General features: G+C 43.9%; 1 protein-coding gene across 1 annotated transcript in view; it reads right to left on the bottom strand.

The window, feature by feature from the left end:
* Positions 1–13,168, bottom strand: part of ZNF432 (zinc finger protein 432) — a 42,049-nt gene extending 28,881 nt beyond the window's left edge. Inside the window, 4 exon segments of the mRNA XM_027079253.1 lie at positions 3,963–4,058; positions 5,774–5,900; positions 11,151–11,338; positions 12,796–13,168. Of these exon segments, the coding sequence (XP_026935054.1) occupies positions 3,963–4,058; positions 5,774–5,900; positions 11,151–11,165 (238 nt within the window). The 5' untranslated portion in view covers positions 11,166–11,338; positions 12,796–13,168.
* Between the last annotated feature and the right edge of the window lie 1,445 nt (positions 13,169–14,613).

Here is a 14,613-nt window from a genome sequence, read left to right as displayed (position 1 = left end):
TGAACCCAGGCCCACAGCAGTGAAAGCATGGAGTCTTAACCACTGGACCACCAGGGAACTGCCGAGCAAGTCACGGTTAGCGCAAACGAGAGGGTATGAAGGAACAGAACTTGAAAAGACACAAGACCACAGAGGTGCAAGAGACAACTGATCCAAAATGATGAGGCTTGCATTTGTTCACTCCAAAACTATTTGGAGTGAACAAAGGCACTGTGTTGGTGTTTGGGATATATAAAATATGCCTTACTTACTTTCACTTCTCATAATTCCTGTTAGGGAAACCCAAATGAAAAAGAAGAAAAGAAAAAAAGTAGGGAGTTGGAGATTGCTAAATGTGGTTTGAAGGAGCAAAGGAGATGGTGGCAAGCGGAGGAAATGAGGATATTTTGAATACTTGCATAAAGAAAAGGCAAGGTTGGGGCTTCCCCGACGGTCCAGTGGTTAAGACTCCAGACTTCCAGTGCTTCCACTGCAGGTGGTGTGGATTCCATCCCTGGTAGGGGAACTAAGATCCTGCATGGCACACAGCCAGAAAAAATTTTTAAATGTTAAAAAAAAAAAAAAGAAAGAAAGAAAAAGCAAGGTTAACTGATGGGGTCAGTGCAGAGAGTGGTCTTTGAAAGTGAGGAACCCAGGATTACTCTGCTAACTGTATGGCTTGAGCCAATGGTTTGGCAAAAGCATCTCCAGTTGTGATGAGGAAGATTACTGAAATCCACATGTAGGAAAAAAAAGTGTGCATTGTGGAACCTAAACTTTGAGATGATATTAGATGTGTAGTACAGAAATCAAGAAGCCAAGTGCAAGTATAAGTGGAGGAAACAATGTGGAAATAATATGTGCATACTATTCAAGAAAAGAGGACTGGATGTGTTGGGAGGACATGTAGAATGAAAGATGATGATGGTACAGAACCAACGTCTTAAGACATTCCAACACTCAGGAGTTTGGGGATTCTTTAAGCCCACTTAGAGGATCCAAATTCTGACTACAGAAATCAGGGAACTATGCATACTAAGGTGTATAGAATAAACGTATTTGTAACCTGGCAAGTAACTGTAAAGGACTGTAAACTGAAATAATCTCTTGCATTGTAATCCTGTTCCTAAATTTGCTTCTGTAGACCACCATCAAACTAACTTTCCAAAAACATCAAACATATTAGTGGATAACTTGTATAATCAAAACTCTAACCTTTAGTCTATCTGTGTCACGTTATCCTATGTTCCATTCATAGTGAAACAGGGCAACAATGACTGTTAGGAAATTTTGTAACTGGCCGTGTACCATGTAGTCATCTTTGGAAGCTAATGGAATATGGAAACTGTCGCCTTTTTCAATCACTTTCTGCATTCAGTAGAGAGGTCGTATCCAAATTTTTCCCATGTCAACGTCCCTAATAAACTCTTCACTTGCCACCAGCAGCATCTACTTCAGTAATTCTACATTTGCATCTAGGTTGGCAACAGGTTGTACTAAAGGACCAACTTCCTCCTTTAAGACCAGGTTGTGTCAGCTTTACCTTCAGGTTTTTTTTAAGAACATCTGACTGTTCCTTATTATTGCTATCCTACTGCCACCCAGGTAAAAGGTAAGACAGGCTAGAGCTATAAAAATACAAAACCTACCAACCCTCCACTATGCTACCTCAATTACTCACATAGCAAATCCAAACAGTCATCCTGGCAAGAAAAGTGTACATCACCGTGAATATTCCATGTTTCCACTCCACTCCTCCTCCTGAAGAGACCTTCTAACACTGGCTTTCATTTGCCTGACTTCAGGCCACTCTTTTGATAGTCAATCCCATGGGCTTGCACATTTCTTATTTCATGCCTTCATTCCTAACTCATGGCATCATCTTCCTAATTCAAAATGTAGATAAACCTTGTACATATCATGCTGTCATTCCCACTCTGACTGTATTACTATAAGCTCTATTTCCTCTGTTTTTCTAAAGGAATCCCTTTATTGTTCATTTGTACAGTTACCTTCAGTGAAGACTGAACCTCACTCAAAGAGAGGTCTGGCCCTTGCCCTTGGCTACTGGGAGGTGATCTCTAGGCCCCTGGAATGTCCTGCCTGATAGGAGTGTCTTTGTTTGCCTGGTGGCTTTGGCCACCAGACACTCTAACAATGTGATTTATGACATGGGCTTTGGGCCACACCATATCAGTTACAACCTTTGGAGGAAATGGAGACTATAGGTATTAGCCTGACTTCTGGAGGGGCGAAAGACATATTTCCATGTGCGAAATGCGTGATTGAATCCCAATGAAAACTCTGGATACCAAAGGCTGAGCCTTTGGTTGGCAATACTCTGTGTATTATCACACATCATGGCTGGGAGGACATAATGCCGACCATGAGTCTGGAAGCACCACATTTGGACCCTTCCAAGAGTCCATATGACCTAAGAATTCCACTCCTAGATATATACCAAAGAAAAATGAAAACATATGTTCACAAAAAAGTTGTACATGAATGTTCATAGCAGCATAATTCAAAAAAGCCAAAAAGTGGATACCACCCAAATGTCCATCAATAGATAAATGAGTAAATAAAATGTATATCCATACAATGGAATATTATTTGGCAATAAAAAGGAATGAATTACAGATACATGTTAGAACTTCTATGGAAGAATTTCAAAAACATTATGATAAATGAAAGAAGTCTTTCACAATAGACCACATAGTTTATGACTCTATTTATATTAAATATCCAGAACAGGCAAATCTACAGAGATAGAAAGTAGATTAGTGCTCGCCTAGGGCTGAAGGCTTAGGAGGAAACTTTTATAAAGTGATGAAAATCTTCCAAAGTTGCTGTTGGTAATGGTTACATAACTCTCTTAATATACTACAAAACAATGAATTGTATGCTTTAAGTTGGCAAATTGTAGCATATGTGAATTATCTCAGTAAAGCTCTTAAAAAAAAACAAGAATATAATGGGAAAAACAAATGATTTAGGGAAATGAATACAGTGCTAACACCTAAGATGAGCCAAAGGAAAATCAGAAATAGCAAATGTATGAAGGAAGTAAACTGAAGGAGACATAAGCTGTGACTTAGGCAGAACTGATGTAGATGTAAAACAGTCTTTTCTAGTTAAAACAGTCAACAGCAGAGACCTCTAAGATGAGAACTCCATAGGCAGAGAATAACATTCAAGATAATACCAGCATGGACAAGATGTGCAATATTAAAAGAGAATCTAACATTAAAATAGGATGGTGGAAAGGGCTTTTTTTGTGGAGAGAAGATGATTCCTATGCCTCATACAGGAACTCAGAAATCTTAGGCCAGTAAAAGATGTAGAACATCTAGAATTCAAAGTATAGACAATATAGACAATAGTAAGGGAGATAGCAATTTGGAGTCTCAGCCAGAAAACAGATAGAGCTTAATTCATGAGACTGAAGGAAAATTTTGAGAAAATGGAAAGCAATACCTTTGAAGAACCTCAGAATGGTGGTGGGGGGCAGTGCGGTGGAGAAACTAAGGAGCCGGCTTGATGCACAGTCATAGACTAGGTTACTGTGAGGGAGCAAAATACAAGGTGCAGTTGGATGTCAGGAAGGGAAGTCTGTCTTTCTCAGTGGGGCAGGAGAGTGCGGTAGTCAGAAAACAGTGATGAATTCAGAGATCTCTCCTTGGAGCGAGGCCTGGAATTTCATAGCCAGGGAGGTGGAAGGGATTTGTGACAGGGTTCAAAGGAGAGGGTTACAGAATCCAAGGAAGACGAAAACGAGGCAAACAAACAAAAATCAAGATGTAAAATAAAATCAGCAAGGAACAGATCTCAGAAGAGAAAAGGGGTATACTTACCTCTCAAGACCTAAAAGTTCTTTTATGGGGAAAGAGATACATGGAGGCACAGTATCCTCAGACGCCCTCCCAGGCTTCTCGCACTGACTGACTATGATGTCTGCAGTTACCCAGCTGATCCTCACTCACCTGGACAGGTTTGACTGTGGATTTCATCTTCTATTGTCCACGGTTCTTCCCCTCGTTCCAACTTGGACATTGCATCTGGTTTGCTGACCCGATACCCTGTTCATGGGAAACGATAGAAGACTGAGACTCACTGAACTGGGCTGGGGTCTGTGGGGACGGGAGAATGTTACACTTGAGGGACCGTTTTTCACATCTGCCAAGCGGAGGTTTTTCACTCAGGAGAGACTCATGGGATATTGTGATATAATAATATATATTTGGTCTCCGCGCCCAGTTCCTGGCACAGAGTTTCTAAAGCCCTTGTGGGGACTTCCCTGGTGGTCCAGTGGTTAAGACTCTGTACTTCCACTGCAGGGGGCGTGGGTTTGATCCCTGGTCAGGGAACTGATATGGCACGTGGCACAACCAAAAAATAAAAATAGGGACTTCCCTGGTGGCACAGTGGTTAAGAATCCACCTGCCAATGCAGGGGACACAGGTTCGAGCCCTGGTCCTGGAAGATCTCACATGCTGTTGAGCAACTAAGCCCACGTGCCACAACTACTGAGCCTGCCCTCTAGAGCCCATGAACCACAACCACTGAGCCTGCAAGCCACAACTACTGAAGCCCATGTGCCCTAGAGCCCACGTGCAACTACTAAGCCTGCGTGCCTAGAGCCCGTGCTCCAAAACAAGAGAAGCCACCGCAATGAGAAACCCAGGCACCGCAACGAAGAGTAGCCCCCGCTTGCCGCAACTAGAGAAAAGCCCGCATGCAGCAACAAAGACCCAGCACAAACAAAAATAAATAAAATTTTAAAATAAATAAATAATAAAAATAAAATAAAGCCCTTGTAATTTCCTATGTGACGGGCTGGCAGGAACCTCTTCTGTTACAGCATTTGGTTTAAGTTCCAGTTCCTGACACAAGAACTTCTAGCACCTTTGGTGTCCAGAGTGATGGGTGTCTTCTGTGTGCTAATGAGATGACTGGTGGCTGGGGGTCCCTAGAGAGCTTCAGGGTGGAGGCTGGCTGCCAGAAAGACCAAGGCATGAGTAGAAGGTTGGAAATTTCAGCTCTAACTCCCTAACCCCTCCATGGGGAGGGAAGGGGCTAGAGATTGAGTTAATCACCCATGGCAAATGAATTAAGAAATCACGCTTACACAATGAAATCGCCACAAAAACTCCTAAAAAACCAGGTTGGGGGAGCTCCCGGGTTGGTGATCACATCAAAGGTGACACGCTTGGAGCGGGCATGGAAGGCCCACACTCCTTCCCCCATACCTCACCCTGGGCATCTCTTCCATTTGGCTATTATCCTTTATAATAAACTGGTAATGGTAAGCAAAGTGCTTTCCTGAGTTCTGTGAGCCGTTCTAGCAAATTACCAAACCTGAGGGATGGAGAGTGGGAATGCCCGATTTAAGGTCAAGTCGGACAGAAGTGTGAGTACCCTGGGTACCCAATCCGTTCGACTAGTGTCTGAAGTGAGGGCAGTCCTGCAGGACTGAGTCCGTAAGCCTGTGGGATCTGAGGCTGACTCTGGGTGGTTAGTGTCAGAAAAGGATTGAGTTTCGGGACACCCAGTCCATACCTGGAGAGTAGGAGAATTGGTTTGGGGGATAGAAAAACCCCCACACATTTGGTGTCAGCTGTGTTGGTAGTAAAAACAACTCACGGCACAGTGTATACACCCTCTTATCAGGAGCCAGAGGAGGGATTGAGAATCTGCCATTAGGGCACTGCAGTGACTTCCAAGTGTAAGCAGCTGAGGAAGGAAAGGCCACTGACTGGAGACCCACTGAGGGACCCAGGGGAGCCGTCCTCACCCACAGACAGCAGGTTGCTATAGTTCTCCAGCATCACGTCCCGGTACAGGTCCTTCTGAGGAGGGGCCAGGAGCTGCCACTCCTCCCACGTGAAGTCCACAGCCACATCCTTGAATGACAGGGTTTCCTGTAATACCAGAGTCCTGTTTAATGCGAGTGTTTCTCTTTGACTGACTCATAAGGAACATAAAAGAAGCTGTCCCGCTCATATTTCTATGATTTTGACACCAATTCCGATGTGTTTCTTTAAACACATCACCAAGAAATTCTCTGACACCAGCTGTGTGTCCTACAATTTAATTCTGACATGATCGACCTGAAGAGAGCATCACATGCCACAGGGTAAGAGTCCAGTTCCGCGAGACCTCACCACCACCCCACTCCAGATGCCAAATGCAAGTCCAGGATGCCACCTGTGCTCCCGACTAACCAGCTATAGATTGGAGGTTCCAGTGAACCTCCAATGCTCCTTGGGTTTGATTAACTTGCTGGAGCAGCCCAGAGAGCTCGGGAAAAGAGTTTACTTACTGTTCACCAGTTTATTATAAAAGCATATGATAAGGGATACAGATTTCATCCAGATGCAAGAGCTGCTCAAGGCAAGGTATGTGGAAAGGAGCTTGGAGCTTCTGTGCCCTCTCCTGGTGCCCCTCCAGCACCTCCATGTGTTCGCCAGCCCAGAAGCTCTCTAAACCCCATACCTTTGGGATTTTTATGGAGGCTTTATCACGTAGGCATGATTGATCATTAACTCTATTTCTAGCCCCTCCCTCTTCTGTGGATAATGCGGAATGAGATGGAAGGTTCCAAGCTTCTGATCATGGCTTGGTCTTTCTGGTAAACAGGTCCCATTCAGGAGCCCTTCAAGTGTTGCCTCATTAGAAAGAAAGGCACTTCTATCACCCGGGAAATTCCAAGGGATTTAGGAACTCTGTATCAGAAACCAGGATCAAAGACCAAATTTTACAACAAAATATGCTCTTAGCACTCTTTTTAAAAAAATTTTATTGAAATATAGTTGATTTACAATGTCATGTTAATTTCTGCTGTACAGCAAAGTGATTCAGTTATATATATATTCTTTTGCATATTCTTTTCCATTATGGTTTATCACAGGATACTGAATATAGTTCCCTGTGCTACACAGTAGGACCTTGTTGTTTATCCATTCTAAATAGAATAGTTTTCATCTGCTAATCCCACACTCCTACTCCATCCCTCCATCACCCCCAGTCTCCCTTGGAAACCATAAGTCTGTTCTCTATGTCTGTGATTCTGTTTCTGTTTTGTAGAGAAGTTCATTTGTGTCATATTTTAGATCCCACATATAAGTGAAGTTGTATGGGAGCTCGTAGTACTCTTATTATTTAGGAAATTACAAGGATTTTAGGGACTCTGTGCTAGGAATTGGGGTCAAAGACCAGAAGATTCTCAGAGCACCCCTATTTATAAGGGTTTTAGGAGCTCTATGTCAGGAACTAGGGGCAGAGACCAATGTGTATATTTCTTATTATTTCACAAAAGGCTAACATCATATTAGATACACTGAAAATATAACGAGTGAACTGGAATATGCATTTGAAAAAATAACTAAAGATGAAGCAGATGCAGAAAGAGACAGAAAATATAAAGGAGAGTTTACCAAATATGGAGAATACACTGAGGTCTAACATAGGCCTCTACGTAGTTTTTGAAAGAGATTATAGAGAAACAGAGAAGTGATATGAAGATCTCAGGAATTAAGAAAATTTTAGAACTGATTAAACATCCTGTAACTCAGACTTAGCCAGCCAGCAAAGCCAAGCAGGAAATCTGCTTCTAGATGAGTGAGACTGAAGCTATAGAACATCACTTGCAAAAGTCAGATTCGGAAACCAACTAGAAAGAAAAGACTCGGGCTTCCCTGGTGGCGCAGTGGTTAAGAATCCGCCTGCCAATGCAGGGGACACGGGTTCAAACCCCGGTCCAGGAAGATCCCACATGCCGTGGAGCAACTAAGCCCGTGTGCCACAACTACTGATCCTGCACGCTAGAGCCCGCGAACCACAACTACTGAGCCCACGTGCTACACCTACTGAAGCCTGCACGCCTAGAGCCTGTGCTCCACAAGAGAAGGCACTGCAATGAGAAGCCCGCGTGCCGCAATGAAGAGTAGCCCCCACTCGCTGCAACTAGAGAAAGCCCGTGCGCAGCAATAAAGACCTGATGCAACCAAAAATAAATAAATTAAATAAATTTTAAAAAAAGAAATGATGAGGAAAGGATTAAAAAAAGAAAAAGAAAAGAGAAGACTCATTACCATCAAAAGAAAGACAAAATTGACGAAATGAAAACAACAGAAGCCAGAAAAATGTTGTGATGAATATATATTTGGTCTTTGCCCCTGGTTCCTGGAACACAGTTCCAAAAAACCGTGGGCTCTCTAGGGTGATAAGAGTATCTTTTGTGTGCTCATGAGATGACTGGTGCCTGGTCCCCAGAAAGACCCCCAGCCTCCAGGGAGGGAACTGGCATTGGGGGTTGAGTTCAGTCCCTAATAGCCAGTGATTTAATCAATTTGTGCCTACATCAGAAAACCACCATAAAAACCCTTAAAACATCAGGTTCAGAGAGCTTCCGGGTTGGTGAACACATAAGAGGTTCTGGCAGGGTTGTGCTCCCAGGGAGGAACTTCCGTGCCCCTTCCCCCATACCTCGTGCTATGCATCTCTTCCATCTGGCTATTCCTGAGTTGTAGCCTTTAGAATAAACCAGTGAATATACGTAAAGAGCTTTCCTGAGTTCTGTGAGTCATTCTAGTGAATTACCAAACCTCAGCAGGGGGTTGTGGGTACCCCCGGATTTAGAGCTCGTCATCAGAAGCTTAGGTAACAGCCTGGGACTCTTGACAGGCACCTAAAGTGGGGGCAGTCTTGTGGGACTGAGCTCTTACCTTGTGGGATCTGATGCTAACTCCAGGTAGTTAGTGGCAGGATTGAGTTGAATTGTAGGACACCCAGTTGGTGTCTGGAGAGTCACAGAATTAGGAGGTGTGAGGAAAATACCCCTACATTTGGTGTTAGAAGTGTTCTGGATAACTACAGTTCAGCAGTGTGGAATGTCTTCATTGTCCTGATCCTGTGGCCATGCAGCCGAGGCCCAAATGCCACCAGGGAATGAAATGAGACCTGCTTGTCAACCGAGCTGCCAGATGAGGGGAAATCTGATGGGATAATCCACCCCTGTGTTCTTGCAGAGATTACATCATAGAGAAGAGAGTTACTTGGTTGAGCAAATTATTTTCTTTTTCTTTTTTAAAAGAGGTGGCAAATTCTTAACACTGCTGATCTTACCACCTTCTGAATTTTTTCACGTGAGATGTAGATCCATTTGGAAAAACAAAACCTTAGGTTCCTACCTAATTTCACACTCAAAAATAGTTTGTCGGGCTTCCCTGGTGGCGCAGTGGTTGAGAGTCCGCCTGCCGATGCAGGGGACACGGGTTCGTGCCCCGATCTGGGAAGATCCCACATGCCGCGGAGCGGCTGGGCCCGTGAGCCATGGCCGCTGAGCCTGCGCGTCCGGAGCCTGTGCTCCGCAACAGGAGAGGCCACAACAGTGAGAGGCCCAAGTAACGCAAAAAAAAAAAAAAAAAAAAAAAAAAAAGAAAGAAAAATAGTTTGTCTCCTGTTTAGAGTCCTAGCCATAAAACAAAAGAATCTGTGAAAGGAATAGAGACAAATATGAATTATGTTCATGTCACAAACCAAAAACCATAAAAGAAAATAAGTAGCAAACTTTATAAGAGGAAAAATTAAAATGTCTGCATTGAAAAAGTTACCGTGGATAAAGCTGAAAGAAAAGTGACAAGCTGGGAAAATATTTTTTATAAACAAAAGAAAGAATCAATATGTAGTGGATAGGCATGACTCCTATTAATCAGTAAGAAAAAAAATCATTTTGTTAATGTAAAAATGATAAGGACAGGCATATCACAAGAGAAAAAGAGTCCAACTGGCCAATAAATATACAACATGGATTTCAACCTTACCTATGATGAGGTAAATGCAAAATAAGGTAAAAGAATAAACATTGGACCATCCAGATTGATGAAATTATACAATTTGATAATGTCCTATTATTAAGTACTGGCAAAGATTTAAGGCATGGATGATCTCACACATCACTTACTATGTAGCAGGCATGAAAAGGAGCAGGACCCTAGGGGGCCTCCCCAGGACAGATAGACACACACACACACACACACACACACACACCACACACCACCATGTCCTCAGCCTGCCTTTTGTCTGCAGAAAAACTTTAAAGAATAAATTTAATCAGAGAAGTGAGAAAATGCAGACACAAAGGAAAACAGTCCAACAAGACCAAATAATAATAGCTTAGTCATTAAACAAAGTCAAGGACCTTTAGTTCCTCTTCCAGGGCTATAGATAATATTCTAAGCCATATCCTTTGAGCTGTTTTGTAGATACTGAAACCCTCACCAGTTGGAAGAAGTTAACTACATGACGACCAGACTGTAGCCATGACATAAGCTGCCAAAGTTCCGAGAACTGGCTTCAAGGAATGGGAACAAACCGACCGTGGAACTAAAGATGAACTGTACTCACCACAATCAAGATGACGCTGATCAGACCATGGCATGACCGATTTCAAGATGGCGGCCAGAGTTGACTATGCTGTTTCTGCATGTAGCCCCCTCCCTCTGCCTATACAGCCCTGAAACTCCCCTTTAAAAGCTCTGGCCCACTGACTGGCAGTGGGGAGTTGGCCTCTGGACACGAGTACACCCTCTTCCCCCAGTTGCCAGCCTCTGGAATAAAACAAACTTTCCTTTCCACCAACCTTGCCTCTCGAGTTATTGGCGTTCAAGCAGCAAGCAGCCAGACCTGACTTTTGGTAACAGACACTCATCTAAATGCTTTGCATAGTTTGACTTATTTCTTTGAGTACAATTATAGATGAATGGAATTTTATACAGCTAATATTCACAAAACAGTTGCAGTCATTATTCTATTAGATGCTTAAATTATACTATCTCAGGCCAAAGGGATGTTCTTTAGAGTATAATTCCACTGATGCACAAAACATAACAGACGTATTTATGTACACAGATATGTACATGAACCCACATGCATTTATAAATAGGCACGGCACACACACAGAGACAGTAACAGTTACACATTATGTTCCAACACTAGTCATTTACTAGGAATCATATAAACACTATGTTCTTGATCCTACTTTGCCATGGCGTTGGAGTTTATCTACAAAATTTATTTCTCTCTAGATACTGAACTGATTTTTTTTTTTTTACAGGCCTCTACAAATCCATTCAGGAATAAAGGAGAGAATAAAACAAGACATGAGTCACCTGGGCCTGGATCATTTTCTTCTGTTCTCTGAAAATAGCTGGCAATGCAGAGGCTCTGTCTTTGTCTCTTCTGGATATACCAAAATTTCTGGTTAGATATAACCGTCGCCAAAGTATCCCTAGAAATAACAATATCTAGGTCCTGGAAACTCCTCTTTCTTCATTCATATCTTGTCTCTTGTTAGCACCTGTGGGTTGAAAAGCAAAATTACTTCTGGAATTGTATTCCTTCTTCCTGTGCACTCACCTTAACACGTGGTCCCCAATATTTCTGTCTCTTCATTTGATTCCCCAGATAATTGTACACCTTGGGCCAATGAAACCTAACTCCCTGAATATATGGAAGTAGCAGAAATTGAAAGGGAAAGTGGCAAAGGAGAATAAGCACAGTACTATATTTCAGTGGCAGGTAATTTTCAGACAATTATAGAAATGAGGCCATCTAGGCAGTGAGAAATTGTAAATATTTCCTTTAAACTTTGATGCCCTCAAGCCTCTTTAAAAGTCTTCATATAGGGCCTTCCCTGGTGGCGCAGTGTTTGAGAGTCCGCCTGCCGATGCAGGGGACATGGGTTCGTGCCCTGGTCCGGGAAGATCCCACATGCCGCGGAGCGGCTGGGCCCCTGAGCCATGGCCGCTGAGTCTGCGCGTCCAGAGCCTGTGCTCCGCAGCGGGAGAGGCCACAACAGTGAGAGACCCGCGTACCAAAAAAAAAAAAAAAAAAGTCTTCATATCCCCTGTTTACATACACATTTTAATATGAGGGACAATGAACACATCAAAAAAAGAAGAGAGAGAAAAGGAATATAAGCCATAAATACAAATTTAAAAAACAATTCAAAAATATAAATACTGGGAAAGGAGCAGTCTTTAAATATTCACATATAGAACCTGAAAAGAAATATGCAGTCAACCTGCAGGAGGAGTGATAAAAACAAAACTTAAATTAAAAGATTACTAAATTGAAATATGCTGAATTGTTCTTCCCCCAAACTTTCATTTCTTTGGGTTCAAAAGGAAGGGGTGCTGTAGGGAGCCAAAAGGGATTAGAAATTTTGTGGTGGGGCAGGGACTTGGACCTGAAGCTTTCAGGGAACGTTAACTAACGTTCACCAAGTCTGTCCCAGCAGCCAAAGTCTGGGCTCAACACACGCACCTACCAGGGCTCCTGAGCCTCCGAGCCTTCTGCTGTCACACATCCCTGCACGAAAGACAGTGACCATTACCCCACCGGATTAATACCAAACCAGGTCAGATACACACGTACACTGACCTCCATTAACGGTTCCTCGACCTTTGAGCTCCAAATTATCCGAGAACCCGAACAAGTCTCCGCATTCATTGACGAACCCCACGCCACCAGTTGTCAATCACCCCCGAAGACCTTAAACCCTGACCTCAGGACTCTCGGTAGTTGATCTGTTCAGACCTTTAATCGCTGATGACCAGAGCCCCCCATGATTGACCCCAAAGACACCCCGATCATAGACATTGTACTGACTCCTCCATGCTCCCTTCAAAAACAAAACCAAACCACCATCCACCCTTGCGCCACCTTCCCAGACTCAAAGGAGCCACAGCCCACCTAAAGGCCGACAGACCGCCCCCATCCCTGCCTTTTCTACAGCCAGACCCACATACCCACCTGGTTCTCTCCTGAACCTGCAGCGACCTCTTCAGGGCCTAACTTTATTCCCCGAACTCCTTTTACTTCTGGTCCCCTCGCCCAGCCCCCTCTCCCGAGACCAACCGACAAGGGTCAGCGGCGTTTTTACCGCGTTTCTATGGTGAACGGATTGGGGGTTTCCGGCTTTTCCTTATGAGGTAATACGTCCGCGCCGCCACCACAGACTCGGCGCCCTGGGGTCGCCATCTTTGCGCACCTGACGTACAGAAGGCGTGGCGGCCGCTGAGAGACCACGGCTGAAAACTCTCCTATTTCCTGGTACCTCAGCCCCTTAAAGGAAAATGGGGAGATTTTAAGAGGCTCGAGCTCATACAAAGCAAACATGACGTGGGGGTAAATTCATTTGAATGGACAGGGCCCGCTTGTGGACGGTGAACGGCGCAAATTTTTCAAAGGCCGGAGCCCATCAAGACCGAAAGGGCGCAGTACATTCTGAGCGGCTGTGACGTCTCGGCTGCGTGGGAAGTTAAAATTGCTTCTGGACACCTCGATAACTGGTTTAATTGCGAAAAGATTTAGAGGCCGTATGAAAACTTAAGCGTGCTTGGCAAAAAAAACCCTGGCGGCGCGCTGTAGCCGTTTCGGGTTTGAGCCGTTGGGCAGGAGCACCGTGGACGCCGCCCTCTTAGAGGAGATTCGGTGTCCGTACTGCGGGGCAAATGCTGTCTGCGGAGCTCGGCGTGGAACTGGCAGATGGAAGTGTTTGGTTAAGACCAAGGTTTGGAAAAGTGACAGTACGGGGGATGCAGCGATCACAAAGTGAGCGGAAACGGTGGACGTTGTGAGCCTCTTCCCACCCGTGCTCCTTACCCAGCCCAACCTGGGCAGCACTGGGCCGCCTTCTGTCACTACAGATTAGTCTGCGTCCTTGTCATAAAATTAGTAGTGTCTGTGATGGCTTCTTTCACGTAGCACGACTGTTTTGAAATTCATCATTTTTAAAAAATATATTTATTTATTTGGTTGTGGCTCACAGGTTCCTTAGTTGCGGCAGGCGGGCTCCTTAGTTGTGTCATGCGAACTCTTAGTTGTGACATGCATGTGGGATCTAGTTCCCTGACCAGGGATGGAACGCGGGCCCCTTGTATTGGGAGGGCTGAGTCTTATCCACTGTGCCACCAGGGAAGTCCTGAAATTCATCATTTTAAAAGTATCAATAGTTCGTTCCTTTTTTGCTGCTTTAGTATTCATTGTTGGATATTCCAAAATTTAATCATTCACCAGTTGGTGAACCTTTGCATTGTTTCCAGTTTTTTGGATACTGCCAGTGGAACTTCTACGAACATTTGTGTGCAAAAAATAAAATGACCTCAAAGAACTGGTTTTCCCACAGTCCTATGTGTCTTCATCAGGTCACCAAGAAGTTTTTGCCAGACATTTACAGGCCTGCTACCCATTTCTAGCCCTGCTCCAGCTCATATTCTCTTCCTCCTCTCACCCCAGCCCTGAGCTAGAATGCTCATTCACCCTGGGGAAACAGATCTTGAGAACACAGGCTGTGGCACAGATGCAAAGTTCACCTACTTTCTTCAATTACGTTCAACTCCATAGGACCTTGTAAGTCTCAGAAAGCACCTGATAAAAGTCATATAATGAAAGGTCAAAGCAGGAAGTCAGTTTCATTTTCTCTCACTGGACCGTCATTACCATGCTGGTCCAATCTCTCACCTGAGATACTAGAATTGTCCCTGCTTATATCCTTGACCCATATGATCTCATCTTCATAGAACAGGCAAGGCGATCCTTGTAAAATGCAAATCAATCATGAAATTTTCC

This window comes from Aethalodelphis obliquidens, unplaced genomic scaffold (assembly GCF_003676395.1).
Source record: "Aethalodelphis obliquidens isolate GAN/ISIS:26980383/991018 unplaced genomic scaffold, ASM367639v1 scaffold43, whole genome shotgun sequence".
Classification (NCBI taxonomy): domain Eukaryota; kingdom Metazoa; phylum Chordata; class Mammalia; order Artiodactyla; family Delphinidae; genus Aethalodelphis; species Aethalodelphis obliquidens.
Note: the sequence above shows the minus strand (reverse complement) of the source record. Positions and strands in the feature narration are given on the sequence as shown.